Source organism: Thamnophis elegans, chromosome Z, assembly GCF_009769535.1.
Source record: "Thamnophis elegans isolate rThaEle1 chromosome Z, rThaEle1.pri, whole genome shotgun sequence".
Classification (NCBI taxonomy): domain Eukaryota; kingdom Metazoa; phylum Chordata; class Lepidosauria; order Squamata; family Colubridae; genus Thamnophis; species Thamnophis elegans.
The window spans coordinates 112,886,967-112,914,964 of record NC_045558.1 but is presented as its reverse complement, the minus strand read 5'-3'; the positions used below and the strand labels follow the sequence as shown (position 1 = coordinate 112,914,964).

The window sequence follows — 27,998 nt, the reverse complement described above, 5'->3', positions numbered from 1 at the left end:
TCAGGCAAAATTAGAGAGATACTGACATCTGATGAAAGATTGCATGCAAAGTTATTTACAAGCTTGAGCAGGAGTGTTATCATTTTGTGCCTGCCTTAGAAAACACTCATTTATTTAGGAAAAATATTTGACTCAAGGGTCTGCGTAACATACTTTGTCAAACAGTAAACCATGTACGCATCTTAGAAACTTCATTAATTTCACTCTCTCAGTAATGTATTTCATTCGGGATGACCAGTGCCCCAACAATAAGCACCTGACCAAAAAGTAATCACATTTATATCCAAGATAAAAACAAAGAGCAATTTTTAAACACGGCATTAAATATTTATGCAGAGTATTTATTCTGTTCATCATAACACGGTACGAATATGTACCATCTATCCAAGATTGTATGCCTGGGGTGGTATAAGAGAATAATCCCTTTCAAATTCAATAAATCCAAAATTCTTCATACACTGATAAACATCCAAGTATAAAATGCATAATTCAACATTTTAGAACTATTTTAAACTTACTGTTCTTATTTGCAAACTTTATAAACACATTTATGAATATTAAATCAAACTACAAATAGTGATAGAATCTCATATCTAATCATGTGTGTGCCTTTGAGTTATTGTTGATTTTTGGTGACGGTTGGAAGTAGACCTTGCAGTTCGTTTTTTTGGTAAGGTTTTTCAGCAGTGGTTTACTTTTGCCTGCTTCCTAAGGCTACAAGAGTGTGACTACCTCAAGGTCACCCAGATGGTTTTGTCCTTGAAGCAAGATTCACAACCTCCTGATTTCTGCTTGATGCCTTAATCACTTCACCAAAGTAGCTTTTTCTGTAAGCATCCCCTTCCTTATTTTATACTGCCAGCATAATGAAATTGACAACCAACCAAAAATATTATCTGAGGTTAATTCTGAGCTGAGGAAAAGTGTTGTAAAATGCTATAGGGTGATACATAAGCCTAAATGCTATTGCTACTGCTACTTTTATACCTAGAGTGCTTGCATATCAATGCACCAACAGAGCAATTTGTGATGCATTAGAACTTAGTGAGTTTGTAAGCAAGGCACTGGGAATGTCAAGAGGTAGACAACCCAGGACTAATAGCTTCTAATGGAGGTTGCAGCAGGTTACATTTCAACAAGAATAGAAACAGAATAGATGCAGATGTTCCAGTTTCAGGCATAGGATGACATTGTAAACTCAGAGCCCGAATACCTGGGGGCTGACTCTACTTCCCAGAACGTCATTGCCATCATTCACATACTTAGCCAGTTGATCTCCTGTAAACGAATAGTCAAGAATCAGGATTGTTCAAGCAACACCCACTTCAGTTTAAATAATATAATGGCATTTAGCACATCTTCCAATGTCTAAAAGACAGTTCACATGAATTTGGATGCCCTGTAAACTTCAGGAGGTCAACTCCCAGAATTCTCAGCAATTACTATTATGGCTGGGGAATTCTAAGGAGCTGATCCATTTAAAAAAACCACCTTCAAGAAGAACTAGAACTGACAAGAAGGATGGCATTAATTAGTACTGTTGCTAGAATTGCATTCACCAAATCTTTTTGCATAAAACAAAGATTCCCTTGAATCAAATTCCTGGTTACCTCATGGACATTTCAAGGTAGCCTTCTTGGAAACAATGCACAATTGATGCTACTGCCTTCTTTTAAGATGTTTCTTCAACTTCTAGGTCTGGGAATCAGTCCCAGGATTTCCCCATGGCCTCCAAGTACTAAAAAGATCTGGTATTGATTAGCTATTTCCATGAGGTAGATTAAGGACTGCCACACACTACTATTTCTTATCCTGACATTGGTTTCCCTTGACAAACTACTCTTAATACATCACCTGCATTCACTTGGAGCCAATGGACAGCTTTTCCTTCCAGCAGTTCCCATTCGTCTTTCTGCTCTGCAGCTTTCAAATGAAGCCAGAGAACAGCCAGCACTGTTGCCCATATATCTGAGACCACCTGAAAGCAATAGTGGGGAAAAGATGCTAAATGAGCCTTACATATTATTCCCGTACAGATGTGCAAAATATTTTTCCAGATGATGGCTAAAAATAACTTCAGTAACTAAATCAGAAATACAAGCTAGCTGTTATCCAGAATTCCAAGCAATAGATTGAAATAGATAATGGATACCATGGTTTTCATTAACAATAGTTAAGAATCCATAATTTCACTCCAGTGAAATTCAGTTAAGATATCTTCCCTATCACTCCCAACTCCTGATTATTGGCAACCATCTCCAGTGTCTAGTTCACTCCATGTCCTAATACTGAGATAGCTTTGTTGAGTGAGCTAAATGCTCCATAATCTGCATGAAATATTGAAGATGTTTTTAGGGGTAGAGCCACATAAGATGGCTGTGCCCTTCCATCCCCCATCATGGCAAAATCAGGGATTAAAGAGAGTAAACATGCATTGGCCTCTCATCCAACCTATTTTGACAACTCCGATTTTCCTAAAAATGTCTGCTTGCTTTCTATCAATGTCAAAGATATTTTTGTTTTGTTTGTTCTGAATTCTGGAATCTGCTATCCTCTGGATTTTCTGGAATACAACTCTCACAATTTCTTGCTCCTATCCTTGCTATGTGTGATTTGATGCCCTCTGCATTTGGAGGGTTCTAGAAAGCTTATATGATTTTAATTCTGTAATCCTTTCCCTCAAATTAAGCTTGATAAAGCTTTTTCTACCAATAGACAATAATAAGTGAATAAAGATTTTGCTGTTCATTATGGAAGATGTACAGAAACTTACATCAGCTTCACTCAAGTCTAATATGGCAGCTAGGACAGGCCCATGAGGCCAGGAGCCATTTGCATTCTGCAGGGATACCAACTTCAAAAGAGGAGATTCTTCTTCCTTAGGTCTGCTGCTTGAGCTGGTGAAAAAGGGGATCTCAGTATTGGAGATGTTCAAAACCCATCAAGATTTACTTTTAATTTCCTCTTAGCAGGGTTTTTTTTTTTTTTACATTGAATATGTCAACTTGCCTGTTTTTAAGTGTTGCTGGACAGCCCGATAGTCCCACTAAATAGAGGCAAAAATCATAGTGTAAGAGGAGAACTATTAATGTAACTCTAGATTATATTATGTTCTGAACAATTTCTGCCATGGTGGCGCAGTGGTTAGAGTGCAGTACTGCAGGCTACTTCTGCTGACTACCAGCTGACTGCAATTTGGCAGTTCAAATCTCACCAGGCTCAAGGTTGACTCAGCCTTCCATCCTTCCGAGGTGGGCAAAATGAGGATTCCAATTGTTGGAGCGATATGCTGACTCTGTAAACCGCTTATAGAGAGCTGTAAAGCACTGTAAAGCGGTATATAAGTCTAAATGCTATTGCTATTGCTATATTATTTACTTATTTAATCAAATCCATATAATGATAATCTCACATCTTCACCTTTTCACTTTTAAAACCCACCCTTATCCGAAATATTCATTTGCTGTCTATCTTAACTTTTTACCAAAGTAATTACTCTTAATAAGATGAAATCGTGTTTCAATAAAACAAATAGGTTTTAAATAAAAGAACGAATCCATTCTAATATTTATATTTTATTTTTTAGTTGAGGCAAGAGAGAAGGGAAACAATGATGCTTGTTAATCCAGGTGTGGTATTTTAGCTTTATTAACCAGAGCTGGAACAACAGAATAAGATCCTTTTTGTGTTATCTGGCTACAGTTAGTCCTCGACTTACAACAGTTCATTTAGTGATTATTTAAAGTTACAACAACACTGAAAAAAGTGACTTATGACCATTTTTCACAGTTACAACTTTTGTACCATCCCCATAATGGTACCATTTTCATCATATGATCAAAAGTCAGATGTTTGGCAACTGGCTCATACTTATGACCGTGGCAGCATCCCAAGGTCAAGTGATCTCGTTTTGCGACCTTCTGACAAGCAAAGTCAACGGGCAAGCCAGATTAATTAACAATGAGGTTACTAATTTATCAACTGCAGTGATTCACTTAACAACTGTGGCAAGAAAAGTCATAAAATGGGCAAAGCCCACTTAACAAATGTTTCACTTAACAACATTTGGGGCTCAATTGTGGTCGTAAGTTGAGGACTACCTGTATTAATATGGAACCTTGGAGAGATTTAAAAATAGGATTTTGAAGAATAAGATCTATAGCTCTCTCACTTACTAGTTATTAAAGTGCCTGTTTAATCCCCCCTGTATGTTTATCCTTTAAATCTGACTATCTGTAACATCAGACATGAAACTTGGGGGGCAAAAATCCTAGGGGTCTGGTGAGTGGTCCAATGTTGAACCCTCCTATTTTCCCACCCCATTCCAACAATCTCACAAAAGCAAAAGATTGGCTATCAGAAGATACAACATAACCTAAAACAAAGATATGCAAATGGTAACCAGGTTATTTGTAGGACCAATTGTCTCTCTCATTTGCGCATGTGAACAGGTCATACTTTAGGTCCCTTTGTGTCAGTGTCACCTGGCTGAATCAAAGAAACGTGTCTTTTTTTGTGCAGCACCTGCATCTTGGATTAATTCCTCCACCCCACCCCCAAATCAAAGATTTGATTAATCTCAACCTGGCTAACTTTTCTTTTTTTTTCAAAAATTTTTATTTCCATTCCATTCTATACAATCACATGTTTACTGTGCATAACCGGGGCATATAACATTGAATAATAAACACAGCCCTCGCTTATATAGAAAATGCCCTCTGCAATACAAACCCAATATACCTCCTTGATCCACCATACACCCTCTTTCAACCCCCTCCAACTTTCATTCTTCCTTCTTACATACCCCTCTACTACCTACATCCCACCCACTCTATCACTCCCTCTCTTAATCCATTCCCTCCCTTCCTTCTCTTCCTCCTCTCTCTCACCCCCTCCACTCTCCTTCTTTCGCTCAACTCCTCCCTTCGGTGTACTTCTATTACCTTCCAGTATATTCAGCTTGTTCTATTTTAACACTAACATTAAAAAGCCACAGTATACAAGTGGCATCATGCACTTTAGAATTTGACACATATTGTATTTCCCCCCTCCCCCTAGAACCCCACCTCCCTTCCCTTCCCCCGACTTCCCAGAGCCCGTACACGGTATAGCAATTTAACAATCACAGTCTAAAATATCTCAACATTGAGCTCAGCTTCTTACTGTTACCCAAAACAGTTTAAATTATTACTAATGTTAAACATAATAAGCAGTTTACATTGTTCGTATACCTTAAACTCAGCTTCTCACCATTACACAAATTTAAACAGTTTGCTTTGTTCTGTCTATTTCCAAACCCATTAATTTTGTTCCCTTTGTGCCTCCTTCCTCTATAACACAATTTAGATACATTTCAAATTTTTCTTTTGACTTCCTCTTCCAACTCTTTTTTACCTTTATTTGTATCCATATATATATACATACACCTTCACACACATATATATGTATATATATACGTACATATCTATACATATATATTTTTATATTCATTAGTACTCCTCTCATATATGCTTTTCTTGGATCTCCTGAAAATTCCCTAAATATGCCCTTATTCATATTCCAAACATGATATTCAGATAGCAATTTTTACAATCATTAATATACTTTTCATATCAAAATAGCTCCCATTCGACCTCCAAGATCTTCTTAACTACACTACCCTTCCCAATTCCATCCAGACTGGGCCATGATCCAAAAGAACCCCCACCACAATCTCCGTCCTCTTAGAAAGTAAATCATCAGTAATTTATATAAAAGTTCATAATTATATCAAGTCAATATCTTTTCTTCAGTATGTAACTATGTCGTTTTTCTTTTGCATGACAGAAATCACAAAGTATTGACCATGTTGGCTAACTTTTCAAAAGACACTACAAATCTGTCGTCGTCCCGCGCTCCCACCGTGGACATTTGGGATGTTAAATGTTCCCATCTCAGAAGACTGATAACAGGAATGCATTTTTTGTTCTTATTGATATTACTGTTGATTATTTTAGGTTAGCAACACAGATTTGGTTTGGCAAGCTTGGGCAGTCATATAAATAAATACATTTCCTACTTTTATTATTTTTGTTGTGGCTTGTCAGCTGCCGGCCCTTCCAGCAACCAAATCAGAGGAGGTGTGGGAGTCAGGGTCAGCATCAGGGCAACCTGAGAGCTCTGAGGGGGAAGAGGGAATGGAGCTGGCAGAGAGAGAGAGGTGGAGCCTGGGCCATCCGTCAGACCTCAGATGGAGAGTCAACAGCCCCCTTCGTCTGGAGGTGGCTAATGAGGAAGAGGAGGAACAGCTGGGTCCAGTGCCTGGGTAAAAGGCAGAGAAGGGGAGAGCAGTGGAAAGCCGTGGGCCGATCCTGGGGAAGGAAGTGCCACCGCTGCTAGTGAGGCCCCACCCTAGCTCAGGGGATAAAAGGCAGGGGGTGGAGATGAATAGGTGTGGTAGACAACTATTCATCTTTGGACCAGGGATGTGCAGTCAGGGGAGGCAGAGCCTCACCACTGTCATCATGAAAAGAAAAAAAATGTAAAAGGAAAAAGGCTGAACTAGTTGCTGCCAGAGTCACAGTGGATGACTCTGCTTAGTGCTTAACTGTTTAAAAAAGCCTCTAAAAAAGTGCCCTCTACAGGGGGCAGCAGGAGAACGAGTTGCATCATTTAGTCTGACTTTATGATCACTCAAACAGAGCTAAGCAAGGGTTAAAAGCCAAAAAATTACTTATGTAGATGAGGCAAGTGGTTCTCTTGCCTCCTGTAGAGGGCATTTTTAGAGGCTTTTTAAAGGCTCTGGGAGCAGCTAGCTTAGTCTGACTTCAGAGCTCTTGCCTTTTTCCTTTTACATTTTTTTTTCTTTTCATGATGGCAGGCAAAAGCAGAGTTGAAATCCTCTCTGAAACAGCTGGAAAATATACATGTGTGGGGAGGGGGGAGGAATTCAAAAAGTTTGATTGCATGTAGAGCCATGTTGCCTTTTCAAACACAAACACACAGAGACACACACAGCTGGATAAATGTATATAAGCCCAGCTTCACTGATTACAAGTTTGAAAAGGCAACGTGGCTCCACATGCAATCAAAGGTTCGGATCGGAAGGCAGCAGGGGAATGGGGGGCAGGGTGGGTATGGCAGAGGAGCTGCTTTCAAGCCATTGGAAAATATATCCAATCCAACTTCTGTCTTTGTGTTTGTTTGAGAGTGAGTGAGGGATCCAACTTCTCTGTGTGCGTGTGTCTGTTTGAGAGAGGGAAGAGGGAGGGAGAGTGGGAGGAAGGAGGGGGAGGGAGAAGAAAAAGAATGAAGGAAAACTTATTTCGCAAAGGAGAAAAAATGCTGTCGCTTTAAATCGGAACTGAGCATGCCTGGCTGTGGAATTCTGGGGGTTGAAGTCCACAAGTCTAAAAAAAATTTAAACCCCTGTGTCAGTGCCTCACCAGCCATAAACCTCACCGCACATCACTGCTTTGGACTGATGGAGTTGTTGGCCTGTGGGAGAAACATTTTTGGCCAGGGCTGTTGACATTCCTAATAAAGGAATCTTTTGAGTTCACATCAGAGGGTTTGTTGCGTTTAGGGAACTGGGTCAGAACAATTTTAGTCACTTTGCCGTTACTGACACAAACCACATTCCATGTTTGACTTATATGCAAAGTATAATAGACATTTGTCTATGGAGATTCTCAGTCATCCAAGGCATGGTTGTCCCAAATGTGGTTAAAGAATTTTTTCTGGTTAAGGAAAGTCCAGTTGCCTCTTGAAAAAGCACCTTTGGGATCATGGACATTTGTGAAAATGGCCTTTTAAAAAAGTAGCCTTCCACTGTGATTATGGGAATTACCTGCCACTGGTGGTGCAGCACATCTCTTCTTCTTTAAAGATGACTTGAAAAATGAACCTAATGAACTTGAGCCGAAAGACATTCCATGACCTGATATGGGAGCTGTAGACATTCCAAAATAAAACATCACAGGACAACTTTTGCAATAAAAGCTGTTAATAGCCCAAAATTAATGTTTCCTTCCTTCTGTGTCTTTCCAATCCTCCATGAACTCTGGATAGTTTAGATCAGTACAATTTCTCAACTTTGACAACTTTTAAGATATTTAAAACAATTATTCCTCTTTAATAATTTAAATAATACAATTAAAAGACAAACAGTGGTAGATGCAAGCATTTTGTATTGACTCATCAGTATCAAACTTACAATCACATGTTTAAAATCAGCATAAAATGGGTTTTGGTTCTTACCTGATACACTCATTCTCTGTGACTTGGAGACAGCAGTCAAACTGGGTTGGTCTGTCCAGTAACCAATTGGACTGAGTCTACACTTGTGATATCATCGAGCCCTGATGACTCCTCCCAGTTTAGACGAAATAGACTGTAGACTCAAGTGAGAATTGTGAAACAAAAAAATAACTCTGAAATGCATACTCTCTTTTCCGCACAAAAAGTTTAGTTCAGAGTGATTTACACTAGGGTGGGCTGGCTGCTGTCTCCACGTCACAGAGAATGAGAGTATCAGGTAAAGACCAAAGCCCATTCTCCTATGATCGAGCCGAGGTGGCACAGTGGTTAGAGTGCTGTACTGCAGGCTACTTCAGCTGACTGCTAGTTTGGCTGTTCAAATCTCACCGGCTCAGGGTTGACTCAGCCTTCCATCCTTCCAAGGTGGGTAAAATGAGGACTCGGATTGTTGGGGGCAATATGCTGATTCTGTAAACCGCTTAGAGAGGGCTGAAAGCCCTATGAAGCGATATATAAGTCTAACTGCTATTGCTAACTGCTATCGTGGAGACAGCAGCCAGACTGGGACGTACCAATGAATGGGCTATCCACTAGGCTGGGAATGATAAAGCAAAGTTTGTTAAGGCACTTTTACTTGTTGTAGCATTCTGCACCCAAAAGCTGCATCAGCCGATGCATACTTGTCTAATTTGTAGTGGCATATGAAGACCGTGGGAGACATTCATGTGGCTACTCGGCAAACTTCTTCTAAGGTAGCCTGTGTAGACCAAGCTGCTGTAGTTGCTGCACTTCGGGTAGAATGAGCTGTAATGTTCTGTGGAACCTGAAAGGACTGAAGTTCATAAGACATCTTAATATAGGCCCTTATCCACCGCCCCACACTCGATGATGAGGTCTTGTTTCCCAAGGAGGCCTGGCGAAAAGAGACAAAGAGAGATTCTGAATGGCGGAGTGTGGCCATGCGGTCGATGTAGATTTTAAGGGCTCGGTGTACATCAAGGGTGTGCCATTTACGTTCCCTGTCATAATGAGGAGACGGACAGAAATCAGACAAGGTCAATTCTTGGCCCGTTTGAAAACGGGTATTGACCTTTGGTAAGAAAGTTGGATCAAATCTTAAGACCACATGGGCAGGGTGGAATATTCACAGATCATGTCTCACCGAAAGGGCAGCTAAATAAGAAATGTGTCTGGCAGATGTTATAGCCACTAAAAATAAAGTCTTGAGTGATAGCAATTTCAATGATGTGGACCTCAATGGTTCAAATGGAGGGGAGAGGAGAGCCTCCAGGACCCGAGGCAAATCCCAAGTCGGTATCTATGGATGACTGGATGTCGGAGGTTCGAGGCTCCACGGAGGAATCTCCAGACCAATGGATGTGTGGAAAGATGTTCTGAGGAAAGGCCATCCAGGACGGAAGACAAGGCGGACACCTGTCAACATAGCATATTAGGAGTGAGACCCTGATCTAGCCCTCTCTGTAAGAAGTCCAGCACGTGAGGGATGGACGCCCTTAGTGGGTCAATAGTCAGATTGGGCACCAGAGCGCAAATGCTCGCCAGGTGGTATCATAAATACAGTTTGTTGAACTTTTGCGCGATGTCTGAATAGTAGCAATGACGTTGAGGGAGATGTTATCAGTTGTTAAGGCTTGCCGCTCAAGGGCCATGTGGTTAATTGTAGCCACTGGGGGTCGGGGTGGAGAACTGACCCCTGGTGTAGAGAGATTAGTGACAGTGGAAGGTGCCATGGAGGGGAGATCGACAATGTCACTAGGTTGGCAAACCAAAGTTGGCGTGGCCAATTGGGCACCAGAAGTAAGAGTTCTGCCTCCTATTCCAACATCTTGCGAACTACCCTCTGGTTGAGAGGGAGGGGCGGAAACGCATATAGAAGACCCTTGGGCCACTGGCACATTAGAGCATCTACCCCTTCTGTCATGGGGTTGTTGTCCGCTGTCGCAAACAGGTCTAGGACAGGCAGCCTGAACTGAAGCGTCAGTCGATGGAAGAGGTCCGGATGAACACTCCACTCCGCCTGATCTATTCTGGTCCGGCTCAGCCAGTCTGCCTGGATGTTGGAGACCCCCGAGATTTGTTCCACCTGAGAGATGGTAGGTGAGATTCCGTCCATCGGCACAATAGGTTGTCTTCCTGCATCAGTGGCCAGGACCGGGTTCCCCACTAACTGTTTATGTGCGCCTTGGTAGTGGTGTTGTCAGTCAGGACAAGGATATGATTGTCCTGGACCGTGCGTTGGGAGTGAATGAGGGCGAGACGAACTGTCCGTAGTTCCAGCCAATTTATGCTGTTTTGGCTTTCTTCTAGTTACCACTGACCCTGTGGCACCAGGTCCTGCATGTGCACTCCCTACACTGTCAGGCTGGCGTCCGTCGTAAGAGTGAGATGGCTCGGGAACTGCCACCACTTAAGGGACTGGATGACCTATCTCGGAATGATAACCCTGTGGAGGGAACACCTCCTGTTGGTCTTCTAATGAGGCAGCATGAACCACTGGAGAGTTCTGCTGCTGTGGAACTTGGCCCACAGGACTACCCCAAAGCAAGATACCATTTTGCCCAATAGTTCGGAAAGCAAAAGTAGAGACACTTTGTGTAGGTGCAGGACCTTCCTGACTATCTTTTTGAGGCTGAGAATGCGGTTGTTGGAAAGAAATACTTTCTCTGCCATGATATCTATGATGACTCTGAGGTGAAGAATGCGAGTCCCGGGCACGAGGTGGCTCTTCTTGAGATTCACTCCAAACCCATGATCCTGTAGGGCATGGATGGTTAGAGCTAGATCCCTTTCTGCTTGTAGAGGCGACTGGACAACAGAAGAATGTCATCCGGATAGCAGAGAATCCAGATTGGAGATGACCTGAGGTGGGCGGCTAGGGCTGCCAGCACTTTTGTGAATACCCTGGGGGCCGAGGAGAGGCCGAACGGAAGGGCTCAGTACTGGAAGTGCCTCCCCCCATAAGAGAAACGGAGAAAACTTTGGTGGTCTACGAAGATGGGAATGTGAAGGTAAGCTTCGGTTAAATCTACCGAAGTGAGGAAATCACCTTTCCTGACTCCCTGTAGGATAGTGTGTAGGGAGTGCATCTTGAACCACCGGTAAACAATGTGGAGGTTCAATGACTTTAGATCCAGGATTGCTCTCCATCCCCCGGAAGACTTTAGTACCATAAAGAGGCGGGAATAAAAGCCCTGCCCTTTCTGATGAGGGGGAACTGGTTGGATAGCCCGAATCTCCAGCAGATGCTGAATGGCCTGCTCCATCAGAAGCCTCTTGTGAGGCCACTGAGAGAAAGGGCATGGTACAAAGTGTTCCTGGAGGGTGGAGAGGAATTCCAGCATGACCGAATTTGATCATTTTGATTACCCAATTGCCTGTCGTGGTCTCCTCCCAGAGGTGGGCGAAAAACTCTAGGCAACCTGATTGGAAAAGAGTCCAGATAGTCACTTTTGGCATGAGAAATGGCGATTACCTCCTTCCCAGTAAGACTTCTTTGGGGGGGGGGGGACGCTGGGCGTTTTGGTTAGGTCTGTCCTGATTAGATCCCTGTCTGGGGGTGAAGGACTGGTGTTGTGGACAGGAGAAGGAGGATCCCCCATCGGCTGGCCAAAAGGGCGACCTCCTGTGGAAAGGAGCACAGCGACTGTCCTGATTTTTATAGATAGAGGAAAGCACTTTGCGTTTGTCCTTAGATTCAATGAGATACAGATCCAAAGGAGTTCCAAAGAGCTGAGTGCCACTGAAAGGGGAGGCTGCAAGGCGCCACTCGATACGGACATCTGCCTGCCATGGTTTGAGCCATAGCAGGTGCCTGGCCGTGACCAAAGAGGCCATGGCTTTAGAAGTGAACCTGGCAGCATTAAGAGAAGCATTCAACAGCTGCCCTAATCTTATTTAGATCCCTGTGTGATCTAGTGTCAGTGGTTGCCATACGTTCCTGGAGATGTTCTATTCAGACTAGAGCAGCCCTGGAGAAAAAGGAAGTAGCTGTGGAGGCCCTAACTGCCCAGGCACCTGCCTGATAACTTTTGACTAAGGTTTGATCTGACCTTTTCTGCTCGAGTTTAAGGACTTTTTCAGGGGCTCCAGAGACCACTGTAGCTGAAGACAAGGCTGCAACCGGTGCATCCACTGAAGGAGTCTCGAGAAATTTGGTGAGTTCCAGAGCGATATTGTAGAGGCGTTTGTGTAGGTTGGTAGGCTGTGGACCTGTTCCAGGGGAGTCCTACTGCTTTTTGGATCACATTCATGAAGATTTTAGGTGAAGGAATAACCTCCTTTTTCACTGTAGGTTCAGTGAACGGAGTGCTGGGGATGGTAGCTGGCTACGCCGCCTGAGTCTGTGCTGAAGAAGCTGAAGAAGAAGATGGTAAGGTAGCTGCTTTTATTGATTTTAGTAGGAGGGATTCAAAGCGATCAATTTTGAATAATCCAGCAAATGCAGGGGCATCCGGAGGAACCGCCCCCCCCCCAATCATCAGACAGTTCTAAATCTCTGAGGTTGGCCGGTTTCCCAAAGATGGAAGCCTGAGAGGCAGAAGCAGAAGGAAGGTGTTGCTGGGTATCCCCAGGTGATCTGCGCCTGTGACTATGAGATGGTATAGGAGGGGGGGGGGCGCTGTTGAAGTCCAACAGCCTTGCTTTATGGCTTCTGAGATTATGGCTGCCATTTCAGTAGGTGAGGAGAGCAAGGCCTGAGGGACCCCTGTGCACTGAACTGTAGGGGGTTGGCCTGTTCAAAGTGCGATCCCTATTGAGAGGGACATCGAAGAAATTGCCTCTGTTATCTGGGTCTATGGAGGAGGAAGATGCTGAAGAGGGCAATTCCCCATCTGAGTCATCCAAAGATGGACAAGGACCCATCGGTGGCAGCTCGGGTGGGCCTGGGGAGGTGGCTTGATTCCCCTTGGGAGAAGGGGGAGAGGCCTGAATAGTTTGGTTCGCCTGCGGTTTTTGGGCCCATTGAAATTATTTCTCAAGGCCTTTTGTCTCCACTCCTCAGCTCTGGTAGAGGATTTGGAGGTTTTGTGGTTTACCCCTAAATCAGGAGCCTCCTTGGCTGCCCTCTTCCTGCTGCTCTTTATTCCTGATGGCCCCGCCTCTTCTAGGCTTTTTTCCACCACCATAGGTTGTTCAGCCATACTACCAGATGAAAGCCCCAAGTGGAGATAAATAGGCAATGGTCTCACCCGTCTTGCAACCTCCTTAGCTCAGCGGTTCACTCCGCGATCACCTCGGGTCACTGGGCACTCGAAAGGTGGCTGCTACTCTTCGTGCGCTTTTTTTAAAGCCTAAAATGGCCGCCACTGTCTTCGCGGGCTTTTAGAAGCTGCAAGATGGCTGCCACTGCACTTTGTGACTGGTTGCCTCACAGAGTGGCCGCTGACCCAGTCTGATGTTCCTGCGCGTGAAAGGGCTGGTTGCGCGTTTTCCGGATGCCCAGGAACTCAGAGCACCTTGGTAGAAAGCCCCGGAGCTGTAGCTCGTGAGCTGGGCGGTCTGACTGAGATCGCAAGCTTTCCAGAGTGAACTTGTGGCCGCAGGCAGTCTGACAGCTGAGAAGAGGCTTCGAACCAAGTTTGAATCTTCTGCTCAAATGAACAGGAGAAAAAAAAATGGTGCAAAAAAAACCAATCTAAAGAGAAAAAATTTGGAAAAAATTGCCAAGTAGTGGTAAAAAGCTCAAATTTGGAGGAGAGATCAATTCTCACAGCTAGTCCAAGTTGGACTGAGTCTAAACTGGGAGAAGTCACCAGATCTCGATGACACCACGTGTAGACTCAGTCCAATTGATTACTGGACAGAGCAACCCATTCTGGCTGCTGTCTCCACGATCATAGGAGAATATAGGGTCTAGCAAGAATTAGATAACATGTGCGAGGAACCCACCAATGATAAACCTTATGCCCATGGAATGCATAGATTGACACACAGCATTTACTGCACACACAAAGGAAGCTTCAATTGATTGATCGCAACCGCTTTGGAAAACTGCAGAAAACAAGAGTTTCAGCAATCATGGTCATGACTTCTTCAGCCATCGCGAGACATAATAGCTATGGGGTCACCAAGTAGATCCAAACACTGCATTCAAAGTTTTATTATGCCACAGGAACGCTCATTTTCTGCGGTTTGCCAAAACGGTTGCCATCAATCAACTGAAACCCACTTTGTGTGTACAGAAACAGCTGTGTGTCAATCTATGCCTTCCGTGGCCGTAAGGTTTGTCATGGGTTGGTTCCTCGCACACGATACATGTTTAATTAATGTTCTCGCTAGACCCTATATTTTATGCCGATTTTAACCATGTTATTGTAAGTTTGGTTCTGACAGGTCAATACAAAATGCTTGCATTTACTGTCTTTTAATTGTATTGTTTAAACTTTTAAGATTCAACTCCCACAATTCCCCAGCCAAGTAAAGTCCACATATCTTAAAATTGACAAGTTTGAAACCCCTCACTAGAGTTCATTGTTTCAATCAGTCACTAAATGACAGGTTTCTAGAGCTCATTACTAGTAACTATAAAACTGCCTGTTTCATTCCTCCCACCCTATCATAATACTTTACATTTTGTTATTTGCAGCTTCAAAGGTGAGACTTTCAGAGGCGCAAATGTTAGGCATTCTCTTAAAGGTCCAATCTTGAATTCCCAACTGTTGTTTTCACCTCAATTCTGCTAGACTCACAAAAATGAGAGATTGCAGCAAAACTCAAAACAACATTGCACAAATAATACTCTACATACATTTATTGTATTTATTAATATGAATAAGTGGGTCCCATGTTTGATCTTCATACAGAATATAAAGGAAATTAATCAGTACAGCATTTCTTTTGCTTGTACAAAGACTAACACAAATTATCTTGATGGTTATGATACTCACGTGCCGCTAGAGGGGTGCTGCGTCTATTTCTACATGATGCTCCCTGTGCCAGGAAGAGCGGGCCTGATGATCTCAGCGAATCTGCAGATGTTCCAAAGTAAAACAGAGCACAGGAAAATGTTATGTAATAGGAACAGTAATAAGACAAGATTAATTCTTCTCTTCGTGTCCTATTCCCCCATGAGCATTGAATAGTCTAGAATAGATCAATATTTCTCAACCGTGACAACTTTTAAGATGCATGGGCTTCAGGTTTCCAGAATTCCGTAGTGAGGTTAAGTCCACACATCTTAAGGTTGCCATGGTTGAGAAATGTTAGTCTAGATCAGTGGTAGTCAACCTGATCCCTTCTGTCCACTAGTGGGCGTTCCAGCATTCATGGTGGACGGTACAGGTTTGTCCGATATTGAAGCACTTTCCTTTTTAAAATTTAATTGACTTCCCTACTTTATAAAACACCATTACTGTGGAACCGATGGGCGGTTAGCAAATTTTACTACTAACGGAGATACAAAAGTGGGCGGTAGGTATAAAAAGGTTGACTACCCCTGGTCTAGATCGTAGCAGATGCAGAGTGAATGATATAGCAAGTCTGAGCTGGAATATGGAAAAGCCCCCCTAAAACAATGATTGGCAGCCTGAATTATCTTTTTAAAATGACTAGAAAGCAGGAGATGTGAGTTCTAGTCTTGTCACAAAGTCAGCTGGCTGATCTGGAGCTTATGTCTGAGAGGAAGGCAATAGCAAACTACTTTTGAAACTTTGGCAAGTAAGCTTGTCAAGGTATTAATACTGACTTGAATGCACAAGCACACAAACACATACTTCTTAGAACAGTGACGTGCGGTGAGGTTTATAGCTGGTGAGGCACTGACACAGTGGTAGGTTTCAATTTTTTTTAGACTTCTGGACTTCAACTCCCAGAATTCCACAGCTCAGTTCCAATTTAAAGCGACAGCATTTATTTTTCTCCTTTGCGAAAGAAGTTTCCTTTTTTCATTTTTTCTTCTTCTCTCTTCCCCTCCTTCCTCCCTCTCTCCCCCTCTCAAACACACACACACACGCGCACACACACACACGGAAGTTGGATTGGACTATCTCTCCTACCCCCTTCCCTCTCTCACTCACTCTCAAACATACATACACACACACACAAGTTGGATTGGAGATCTTTTCCAGAGGCTTGAAAGCAGCTCCTCTGCCACCACCCTCATTCCCCTGCTGCCTTCCCCAAACACCTCCACCATTGCAAATGCAGCCTGCTGTCTGGGTGGGAAATGCCTGGAACGCAATAAAGCCCACCCACTCACCTCCTGCTGGCAGGCTGGGGTGAGAGGACAGGCAGAGAAGCCGGAGGGAAGCCAATCCGAGCCTTCCAAAAGAAAGAGGATGGGGGAAAGTGTGTGTGCTACAGCATGGCTCTTTGCCTGACTTCCTGCCGCCTCCTGTGGTCCCCCCAGTGTTTGTTTTTGCTCTCCCTTCCCAAGTGTAGTTTGATTGCAGGGGGAACCATGTTGCCTTTTCAAACTTGTAATCAGTGAAGCTGGGCTGGATTTTTATATAGTTTTATCCAGCTGTATGTGTGTGTGTGTGAGATAGAAATGGATGGGGGCCTGGGGAGGAAGTCACTACACTTGGGGAGGGAGAGCACCAGCTAGATTTCCTGCCTCCTCACAGGAGGAGGCAGGAAGCCAGGCAAAGAGCCGTGCTGTAGCACACACACCTTCCCCCAGCCCCGGAAGGATCCACTATGTAAAAATCCAGCCCAGCTTCACTGATTACAGGTTTGAAAAGGCAACATGGCTCTGCCTGCAATCAAACTACACTTGGGGAGGGAGAGCATGAGCAAGCCAGGGTCCTTCCCTCCAGTCTTTGCCCACAGCCCCGCACAGCACCAAGAGGATAAAGTTTGAATTCCTCCCCCTCCCTCCAACCCATACGTATCTTTTCCAGCTGCTTCAGAGAGGACTTCAACTCTGCTCTTGCCTCGGGTCCTCTGAAGAAGCCCCGCCCAAACAAGCGCCCTCTGCTATGAGACAGGAGAACTGCATGCCTCACCCAGTCTGAATTTTTAGGCATTTTATGATCGCTCAGCACAAGAAACACATTCCACACATAGCTATCATAAAACGGCTAAAAAGTCAGACTAGGTGGACATGCAGTTCTCCTCCTCATAGTAGAGGGAGCTTTTTTAGAGGCTTTTTTAATAGTTAAGCTGAGTCATCCACGGTGAGGCAGCAACTACCTCAGCTTTTTTCTTTTACATTTTTTTTCTTTTCATGATGAGAGCGGTGAGGCTGTGCCTCACTTGCCTCACCTGACTGCACATCACTGTTTTAGAATGACCCCAGTCTGTAGTTTCAAAACCTGGAAAAATGGGAAATGTCTGCAGCATTATTCAGCTTCATTCACAATGCATAATTGTCCAATTCTCCACTATCTTTAACTTTGTGACCCCAAACTACTAAAAAGCTGCCCTTCCATCCCTAGGATAGTAACTTTCTCAAGAAAGATTTGCAGCTGCCTACAAGAAGTCAGAAAAATGCCTGGAGATGATTTATTCTCTGAAGGAAAGAGGGAATAGCCTAATGTAGAAATCATTACTGTATTTATTCTTTTAATTTTACAATCAACGATTCCTATTCAGATATTAAACATCCAACAGCCTGACAGCTCAGGAAGAAGGTAAAAAAAAACTAGCATTCCAGCTAGGTCATTACAAGAATATGACATGTCGATGTTAACCCTAGCCCTAATCCTGCCAAACAGAGTGGATACCTGCCCCTTGCTCTGCCAACTGTTGGGCAACTAAAACCCAGGGAGCAATGGGGCTTTTTAACTTATGTTCCCCCTAGCAAGACTCCAGACTATCTGGAGAGGTTCAGCTGCAAATCTGATCCCCATTTGATTTAACGGCCATTCAAGGCCTGGGACTTATCCGCCATCTTTGGCTCCTGACTCACCATAACGCTCGATATCTCGGCGGAGGAGAGGTCCTTGAATCGGTTTGCCCAGCTCTGTGTTCACACCCACGTAAGCTGTCTGGGAACACACCACCCCAGAGCTCAGGCTTGTCTCTAGTGCCAGAACCCGCTTTTCTTCCACCTTCTCCTTGTCCTCTTCTAATTCCTGCAACAGTGCCTGAGCAGCAAGACGGTGAACAGGGAGCCTGCACAGAAAGGGGAGGGATAGGTAGAGAAAGGGCTGCCATTACATCAAAGTCTTAATTGATTCTCAGTTCTTTCTATATTGTGGTTTTGTGCCCAGAGAGTCAGCTGACAGCAAATACAGGAAAAGGTTAATACTTAACTACTTGTTTTGCCTTTTAACTTGAGAAGCTGAAAAATCTAGGCTAAAAAGACTTATCCTTGTTATCTCTTATCTGAAAAGAGAAAATGCAGAGCCTGAATGTACCCCTGGGAGAGCATTTCTGTAGCCTGGAAGAAACGTGAAAGAACACATATGGTTTATTTTGCATTGGCTTGGGCTGTTCAGCTTTAGTCAACCAATGTCTCCTTAACTATGTCTTTATTCTGAAAACTGCTAGAACAATTATGAATCCAGCCAAATCTCTTGGCTAAAGGATATGAATCCAGAGGGCAAGAGATGACACACACACACACACACACATATCTAAGCAATAAAGTTGATTAAAGTGGTGACTTCCTACTTTCATTTGGCTTAACATACAAAGGACATGCTATCTCCAAGAGGAAATGACTCTACTAGGTGAAAAGCACCTCTCTCTAAATCAACAAAACAGCTTCATCTTTGGTTCATAAGCTACTCCTGGCTGCATCATGTGTGGAGAGATAGCTGGGAGCAGCTCATGAAGAAACTCTGAAAAAAAGAGGCATCTGCTTCAGGATTCAGAGAAATAACTTGAATGTGCTCCCACTGACACACTCATGTGCCTCTTTTAAAGGGTTTGTTCAGGCTTGGGTTCCACCTCGAAGGAAGGGTTCTGGGTTCTACCTTTCTGTCTTCTCAAGTTGGAATGAGAACTTTACTGTTTCTGTCTGAGTCTCATTTTGGAAATTATACCGAACGACGGCTGTCCCTTCCATGGAGCCTGACGTCTGTATAAAAACAAAAGGAAGGAAGCAGAAAATAAGGGAATGCTTTTCTTCTAAGAATCAGGACATTCTGGGATTAGAGCTGCGAAGGAAGGGCAACTGAGTACCCTTAGCTGAGCCAGTGCAAGGCACTGTCCACCTGACGGAGGATTTCTCAGGTTGGTGGACCTCAAGTGGATCACTTGCCTGTGGTTGGCCCCGGATCTGGGCATAGATGAGGCAGCGCTGACCTTGGAAAATGACCTGAGGGCCTGACCCCACAAGGTTGACCTCAAGGCCAGAAGGCAACTCCCAGCTCAGAGAGATCCCCGACACTGCTGGCTGAAGGGCCTTCTTCAGACTTTGCAAAGCCTGCAGGAAACAGGAATTTTATGAAAAAGCAATATAAGATTTCAGGATCCTCTGAGAAATAAAAAACAAAATTTACTTTGAAAATGTTAAGGTTGTTACTGCTCTAGCTTTGAGATTATAAAATATCATCTGCAAAAACAATCAACATTTTGGCTGCACACAACCTTCTTTTCTGCTCCCACTCCTCATGACACAGTAAGTTCTCTGGGCTGTGATTGGTAATAATATTGGCAAAACAAAACTACTTGACTGAAAACTGAATATAAACTGCAGCTTTTGGCTGCAAAGACGGCAAATGCAGAAGAATAATTTTCAAGTCCTGGAAATAATTATTTAACTATATTCTGCTTTGTACAGACTCCACCTTGAATGCCATGTTCAGTTCTGGCCATTACTCTTTAAGAAGGAGTGAAAAGAACCAACCAGATTCAGAGAAAAAAGATCAGGGAATTAGAAACTAAGCTCTGTGAAGGTAGATTGAAGGTGCAGAGTATGTTTAGAACTCAGAAAAGATGGTTGAGGAGGGATTCAGTGGCACTCTTCAAATCTGAAAGCGACTGCAGAATTAATGATGAATTGGGTGGCCTTAAAACATCTAAACAATACATTGCCTTGAGCTCCTAAATGAAAGGAAGGTTATAAATCCAAACAAAGAAGAATGATTATGTCTTATTCCAGAATGCAGGAATATATGGTAATCACCATGGTATTTACTGAATGGTCATTCTTGGTGTGCTGTGTCAGAATTCAAAGAAATGGGTTAATTTCGGTCTGCTTGCCTCGTGACTGAATTGAAGAAGTTTGGCCACGCCTCTTTTTTCACTCGGCTGATCAGTTTTTTCAATGGAAGGCATGGCCGTTTTGAGAGATGAAAGCACATAGAACGCCCTCCTAACTCGAAACCATTGGTCGCCCTTGACCCTGGGCCGACTTGTGTATGGGTGGGGTTGGATTCTCACGCAGAGCACCGAGAACGACCGTTTAGGTAAGTACAACGGTCATTCTCCAGTGCGCTGCTTAGAGAATCCAAAGGAATGGGATATGCCTAAGCATACTGACCTAAGGGTGGGTAGAAGGCCGGTCCAGGGATCCAGTGTCTGAGTGAACCAACTGCAAAACCCGGCGTTCGAAGGAAGCTTTGGCTGAAGCATAGCTGTCTAACTTATAGTGCCTGATGAAGGGTGACGGAGATGACCACGCCGCCACCCTACAAATTTCCTTGTCAGAGGCTTGTGTGTCCAGGCTGTAGTCGTGGCTGCGTTGTGCGTTGAGTGGGCATTGATGTGTCAGGGCGGTGGGCCCTTGGCGATGCAGGCCTTTAGCCATCTTCCAATTGTGGTGGATGAAACTTTCTGGCCCATGGAGCCTGGAAGGAAGGCCACAAAGAGCGCCTTTGATCACCGGAAAGATGCCGTGCACTTCATGTAGTGTCGAAGGGCTCGTCGTATGTCAAGGTGATGCCATTTCCATTCACGGGGGTGCATTGTACGGGGGCAAAAGTTTGGTAACACCAACTCCTAGGCCTGATGGAACCAGATGTTGATCTTCATGAGGAAGGAAGGATCAAGGCGCAGGACCACCCTGTTTGGGTGGAAAATACAGAGGTCGCTGTGCACTGACGGGGCTGCCAGCTCTGAGATCCTCTGAGCCGAGGTTATTGCCACAAGAAAGACTACTTTCAGAGTCAGTAGATGTAGACTAATGGAACGGAGTGGTTCAAACAGTGCAGATGTCAGGGCTTCAAGTACATTGTTACAATGGGTAACAATGAACCGTTGGAGATCTGAAGTTGGCAGGACCTCTCAGAAAGGCTCGAACTCTGGGATGATGTGTCAGTGAACGACTCACGCCTCCATGGAGCACTGTGGCAAGCCCCATCCTCTGTCTTCGTAGGGTGTTCGGGGCCAGCCCCCTGTCCAGGCCGTCCTGGAGGAATTCTAGAACTTGAGGGAGCAAAGTCGATCTCGGGGCAATCCCCAGGGGGCAGCACCACCTACAGAAGGTTGTCTATGTCACGTAGTGGATGGTCGTCTGGCCACCTGGATGGTACGGATGACCCGCTCAGCAAAGTTGTCCTGTCTCAGTATATCCCCCTCAATGGCCAAACAGCCAATTGGAGCCACTGAGGGTTCGGGTGTAGGAGGGCCCTTTGTGTGAGAACTATTCTGTTATCCGGGATCCTCCAGGGCGGGGTGACGGATAGACTGGTCAGATCGGCGAACCAGCTTCTGCAGGGCCAGTGTGGTGCCACCATCAGCACTTCCGCCTGTTCCATCAAGATCTTGCAAATCACCCTTGGAATGAATGGCAGGGGCGGGAACGCATATTGCAGTCCCTGTGGCCACGGGCACAGGAGGGTGTCAATCCCTTCCACCCTGGGAGTCTGGAATCGGCTGAAGAAACGAGGTAGGTGGGTGTTGGTGGAAGATGCAAAGAGGTCCAGTATCGGCATGCTGAACCTGTGAGCTATTTCCTGGAACAAATCTGGGTGGAGCCTCCACTCCGCCTGATCTGCAGTCTCACGACTCAGCCAATCCGCCTGTACGTTCGCTGAGCCAGAAATGTGATCCATCCTGAAGTATAACAAATGGGACTCTGCCCACAGGCACAGTGCCTGTGCCTCCAGCATCAGGCTCTTGGAATGTGTGCCCCCTTGGCGGTTGATGTGTGCTTTGGCGGATATATTGTCCGTGAGGATCAACACATGCTGCCCCGCTACCAAGTCTCTGAACTGTTGGAGGGGCAGATGAATGGTCCAAAGCTCCAGCCAGTTGATGTTGTTTGTCAAGTCCTGGGGGATCCAACATCCCTGGGCTACTTATGCTTGAGAGTGAGCGCCCTAACTGTATAAGCTAGCATCGGTCATGATTGTTATCCAATCCAGCTCTCTGAACAGACAACCCTTCAGCAAGGTGAAGGAGTTCCACCAGTAGAGAGACCGGATCACCTTGGAGGACAGTCGCATTGTGATGTCCGGGATGCCCCTATGCCTCCTCTGATGTGGGAGGAACCATTGGAGATGGCGGGTATGGAGTCGGGCCCATGGAACAATCCCTATGCATAAGATCAACTTTCCAACTTTACAGTAATGTGTATAGCAGTGTATAGCATCACTGACTGGAGTGTGATTCATACAGGTAATCTAACTATCACAATTGAGCCCAAAATGTCTTCTACTAAGCGAGATAATTGTTAAGTGACTTTGCCCCATTTTACAACCTAAGCTTCCAAATAACAAGATAAGAATCTATATCTGTTATCCCAAAATATGTTCCAATACTTGAGCCTCATGTAGAACATGTATTATAAACCAAAATAAACAATGGGTTTTCACATTAGTTCATGTTAGCACAAAAGAACCAAATCCATATAATGTCTGATGCCTCCCACATTTTATCACAAAGGTATTAAACTACCCCAGCTGAAATATTAAAAACTTATAATTAAGTTTTAGGCAGCCTAAAAGATGCTAAATCCTGGAAGTATATATCAATGACATGCAGCAAAGCTAAAACCCATTGAGAGGAAGAGACCTCACCTTGGCCTGCATGCGTTCTTTGCCAGTGATGAATTCGGCACTGCCTCCAGCAGCTCGAGCAATGCCTTTGACCAGGGACGTGGAAGCCCCTTCCCCAATGCCAAAGGAGAAGCACCTGTTTAGTGAGGAAGGAAGAAGGCAGAAGCTGATAGAAATCAAGCGACAATTGAGCCCAAAATGTCAATTTGGGCTCAATTGTCAAGAAAGTAATTTCATCCTCTCTTCCTACCTGTTCCGTGAGCACTGTGCACTAGAATCTGAAAAGACTGGCAGGGAAACATTTATCTTTTCTTACCTGTGGAAGTGACTGTTATGGTGAACCACAGCAATGACCTCATTTGTATTGCACACTTCTCCATCAGTGAACACAAAGACCTGTGGAGATAGGGAACAACTTGAAGTGGAAATTGTAAAGGGTAGGGAGAAGAAGATTAGAAGCAGGCAAGAAGAGAAATTTAATTTGAACTTCCTATGGCTTGTAAAAGAGAGCAGTGGCCCAGCGGGGGGGAGAGGGGCACTGGAGCACATGAGTGGTGGGTGCACATGTGCACAGTTACATGCATGCACGCAAGAGAGAGGTCTTTGTGGTGCTGCTTGTGTGAGTGGATCTGCATGCACTCATCAGCCTACCGCTCAGCCTACCTCTATTCAGAACTGGCGGCCCAGTTCTGAATAGGCCAAGACCTGGTAGTGGGCCGCTGCCTGCGGATTGGGGATCCCTGATCACTATTTTTCATATCTTATTAAAAGTTGCATGGGAAGACTTTAATGAAGTAATGCCATGATGGGCTGTGGAGGTCAATATTTACGGGCCCACCAGGTGATAATCATTACATTTAGAAGAATGTAAGAGTACTAAATTTAGATAATGCAGATTAATGGAAGAAATGGAAGAAAAACAGAAATTAAGAACAAGAGAAGCATGTAATAGAACTAAACGAAGATCTTGTAAAATAGAATTGCTATATGTAGAGAAATGAAAGTGAACATTTAAATATGGATGAAACGTCTCAATTGCATGTTAGAAAATATGAATTGGTTTCATCTGTTTGATTGCAAACCATGAAAGAGACTAACAGGACTATGTTTGTAACAGCATTCCTTTCTTTGAGATTTGGCTTGCACCTGGAGTGGCGTGACTGGGAGGCATCTCCAGTTGGGATGGTGCATTGATTGGACCATGTGATGGACATGTGGGTGCACATGGGAAGGGACTTGGGCTTTCTTTTGAGTAGGGAAAACCTGGAAGCTTTCAGATTTGGGTTTTCCCAGATGTGCCAAGAGGACATACCGTATTTTTCAGAGTATAAGACGCACCTTTTTCCCTCAAAAAAGAGGCTGAAAATCTGAGTGCGTCTTATACACTGAACACAGCATTTTTTGCCTCCCAAAGCCCTGCCCCTTCACCAAAATGGCTGTGGATAGCCTTATGAAGGCTTTCAGAGAGCTCCTGGGGGCTGGGGAGGACAGAAAAGAGCAAACAAAGGCCCATTTTTTGCCCCCCAGCCCCCAGAAGCACTCTATAAGCTTCCTAAAGGCTATGCATGCAATTTTTTTGAAAAAAAAAAAGACCCGTATTTGCAAAAAACGGGCTGTTTTTTTCTTGTTTTTGCCCCCAGAGCACTCTGCAAACCCCCCAAAGGATATTCATGCCTTTTGTTAAAAATAATGGGTCCATTTTCGCGAGAAACAGGCTGTTTTGGGGAAGTTTGCACAGTGCAAAACCTTTTTTTTTCCTTTTGGAAAACTCTTTAACTGATTGATGAGAATTACATTGATCAAGTGCTGTGCAGCCGAAACAAAGTCTTAGGTGCTGCAGATTGTCAGTGATTTCCTTCTCTAGTACATGGATAAATACACCTGGAAACATCTACCTACCTATCTACTCTCTCTCCCTTCCTACCTACTGTATTTCTCTTTCGCTCACTCTCCCTACCTACCTACTATATTTCTCTATCTTTCTCTATCTCTCTATCCCTCTATCTACCTACCTACTTTTTTTTTTTTTTTTTAAAAGCCTCTTCAAAACCTTGGTGCGTCTTATATTCTGGAAAAATACGGTATCTAATAAAATGGAACTTTGAGGAACTTCTAGCCTTGGAGTTTTCTTGTGTTGGAGGGGGGGTTATTTTGAATCTTGACACCTTATATTGGTAGTCATGGGCATTATTATGTGCTTTTCTCTAAATCTTTTTCTTAAATCTCATCCATACATCCTGATTCTATCTAAAAAAGAAAGATCTTATTAGAATGAAATACCTGTCGAGGATGTCCTTCAACGCATGGCTGGCTGTAAATAGCCTTCAGGGGTTTTACAATCTCTGTTCCTCCCAAGTCACAATGCAGCTCCTTCACACGTTGGACAGATGCATCCATGGTCTGCTGGGTATACTTAACACTCTGCCTGTGAAGGGCAGAACGTTATTACTAAACTAAACCGAGTTCTTCCAAACAACCTTTTTATATATTCCCCATATCCACAAGAATCTACTCTTCATCATCTCACTTTTCATAGCTTTAAAGCACAACACACAGATCAAAGCCATTCTTCGTAATCTGTCATCTTTAATATGCTAAGAAATATAGAGAACCCAAGGGCGCTATATGGCTACCGAGAAGGCCAAAGAAGCCAAGAGAATACCTCCTTAGGATCCAATAGGAGATCTCAAATTCATGAACTTTCACCCAATTATAATTTTTATTATAATTAATTATAAAAGAGAAAACATTGGGAGAAATTAAACTATTTTTACTTAATGTTTATTTATGTCAGTAAAATTTAGTTTTTGTGCTGGCATTATTTCTTTTTGGAGTGCAGTCTCTCAAAAGTGAAGTGGGGCACTACAATCCCAAAATCTCACATGCTTTTGGTGTATGATAAAGCTTTCAGATGATTTTTCAAGTTAAGAAGAGAGATTTCAAGGAAGTGGTACATACAGGACACATGACTCTGTAATTTTTTTTCTTCTACTCCTAATTTAAGGATTTTGGAGTTTCTTCTATTTAACCTCGTATTTCTTTTAAAAGCAAATTATCCATTTGATTCTTTCCAAATATATTTTACATAACAAGTAAAAGGAACTGGAGAAACCAAGAAATATAAAGATGGACAAAAGGCATCTTTTAATACTCACGGGTAAAATGAGTCATAAGTAGAACCAAAACCGAAGATGTTGAAGTAACATCCCAGAGGGAGACTCTTTAGCAAGAAAATCAAGGTCTCCTGAAATGGAACAGGGGGAGAGAAACATCTGGAGTCACTTTAGATATTCCAGCACATCATTTCAGATTCAAAACGGCAGTTCCCATATTTATCACCTCTACTTTTCTGAGGTCCTCCCTTTGCAAGGTCAACTGTTGTGTTTGGATGTAGGTTAAAGGGACTTGGGCTTCAATTATCATCCCAGCTCTCACTTTGTGACCTTGCCTAGACACTAAATCCCCTGTACTTCACAGAGTTGTTTTTACAGGTCAGAGGGAAAGAACCATGTACAGCAGCTTAAGCACCTTGAAAGATTTGAGGAAATTCTACACAGGCAATATATGTTGCCTATAAATATTGTAGATCAGCCTTCTCTTCACCACAGACACCATTTAATTACCTTTTGTAGCTACGAACCAGGGGTAAAATGCTACCGGTTCAGACTGGTTTGCCCGAACTGGTAATAAAAATGCTACCGGTTCAGGTGAACCAGTATTTCCAATGATCAGCTGTGACGTGTGATTTATATTAGCTAGAATAGTTGGATTTCCTGCTTTCTAGCTAATTTAAATTGCACGTCACAGCTGATTGTCGAAAATCGAAGGTCCTATGCATGTGCGGTAGTGGCGCGTGCGCTCACATTTGTGAACCGGTGGTGACAATTTAAATCATGATATTTCTTCAAGCCTACACGGACCTCCTGCGATACATAGCAGCCCCACAGGGGTCCATGGACCACAGGTCGAGAACCATTGTCCTAGACCATTTTTCATTCTCCATCTTCAATAATCCAACTGATTCACCCACTCATCAAGCTTTAAATTACCTTAGCGCTCTCGATGCGTGATTGGGTACCAACACTGTTACCCATGAGGGTATCCATGCTGCCAGAGCGATCCAGCAGGAAGATAAACTCTCCAGAAACACACTGGCCTGCTTTGGCAGCTACAATGTTTGGATACAGGCTTAGCAGGAGGGCTGGGTCTCCCATCAGTGAACCTACATTTGTGAGAAGAAAGCAATCAATAGGCATTTTCAAATGTGGTCCAAGCAGAAGAAGAACATCATGGCTTCAAAATCTAAGGGACTGATTTGGACAAAACTCAACAGTACTTTTTCATGTGGCTATTGATAAAAACAGGATTGGCAACATGATTGCCAATGTCTGATGATGGAATGGCACAAGAAAAAGGAGGCATTTTCACTCAAGGCAGGATTTCTCCAAATCTTAGGACTTCCACTTCAGCCACATGATAGCTTATGCGAAAGATAAAGAACCTGTGTTCCTCCATACGTTGCTGAGTTGCGTCTCTCAACATCCTTCACTGATAGGCCTAGTAAGAGGGATTGCTGAGAACTGTAGTGCAATGGCATAAATTCCCACCTCTGCTTTCAACTTTGCTTACCTGGGGCAGCTCCAGATTTCCCAATCTCTAAAATGGTACTGGTCTTGTGCACATCTTCATAATATATCAGCAGTTCCACATCACTATCAAATTTGTGCCCTTTAGCCAAGGAGACCTTTGGGAAGATAAGTGAAACCAAAGTGTTTGCAGGTTGTAGTTCTAGGATTGTGGTAGACTCCAGGCCATGAATTATTATAGCAAAAGCTATGCTAAGTAGCTAAGGCAAGGAAGTTGCTTAAGATTTTGTTATGTAAATACTGCCTTGCCTTAAGTCTTCCA

At 43.7% G+C, this 27,998-nt stretch overlaps 1 protein-coding gene across 2 annotated transcripts in view; it reads right to left on the bottom strand.

Moving 5' to 3' along the window:
• Nucleotides 1–320: 320 nt before the first annotated feature.
• LOC116520856 (von Willebrand factor A domain-containing protein 5A-like) overlaps nucleotides 321–27,998 on the bottom strand; it is a 37,554-nt gene continuing 9,876 nt past the window's right edge. For both annotated transcript variants that reach the window (XM_032235277.1, XM_032235276.1), the window contains exons 6-20: nucleotides 27,720–27,834; nucleotides 27,140–27,312; nucleotides 26,246–26,334; nucleotides 25,371–25,515; nucleotides 23,407–23,486; nucleotides 23,112–23,226; nucleotides 19,409–19,573; nucleotides 19,122–19,225; nucleotides 18,110–18,315; nucleotides 15,147–15,227; nucleotides 7,829–7,930; nucleotides 3,010–3,046; nucleotides 2,774–2,897; nucleotides 1,855–1,978; nucleotides 321–1,278 (exon numbers count right to left, since the gene is read on the bottom strand). In XM_032235277.1, coding sequence (XP_032091168.1) covers nucleotides 1,199–1,278; nucleotides 1,855–1,978; nucleotides 2,774–2,897; nucleotides 3,010–3,046; nucleotides 7,829–7,930; nucleotides 15,147–15,227; nucleotides 18,110–18,315; nucleotides 19,122–19,225; nucleotides 19,409–19,573; nucleotides 23,112–23,226; nucleotides 23,407–23,486; nucleotides 25,371–25,515; nucleotides 26,246–26,334; nucleotides 27,140–27,312; nucleotides 27,720–27,834 — 1,740 coding nt within the window. In that variant the 3' untranslated portion in view covers nucleotides 321–1,198. The remainder of the gene's footprint in view (nucleotides 1,279–1,854; nucleotides 1,979–2,773; nucleotides 2,898–3,009; nucleotides 3,047–7,828; nucleotides 7,931–15,146; nucleotides 15,228–18,109; nucleotides 18,316–19,121; nucleotides 19,226–19,408; nucleotides 19,574–23,111; nucleotides 23,227–23,406; nucleotides 23,487–25,370; nucleotides 25,516–26,245; nucleotides 26,335–27,139; nucleotides 27,313–27,719; nucleotides 27,835–27,998) is intronic.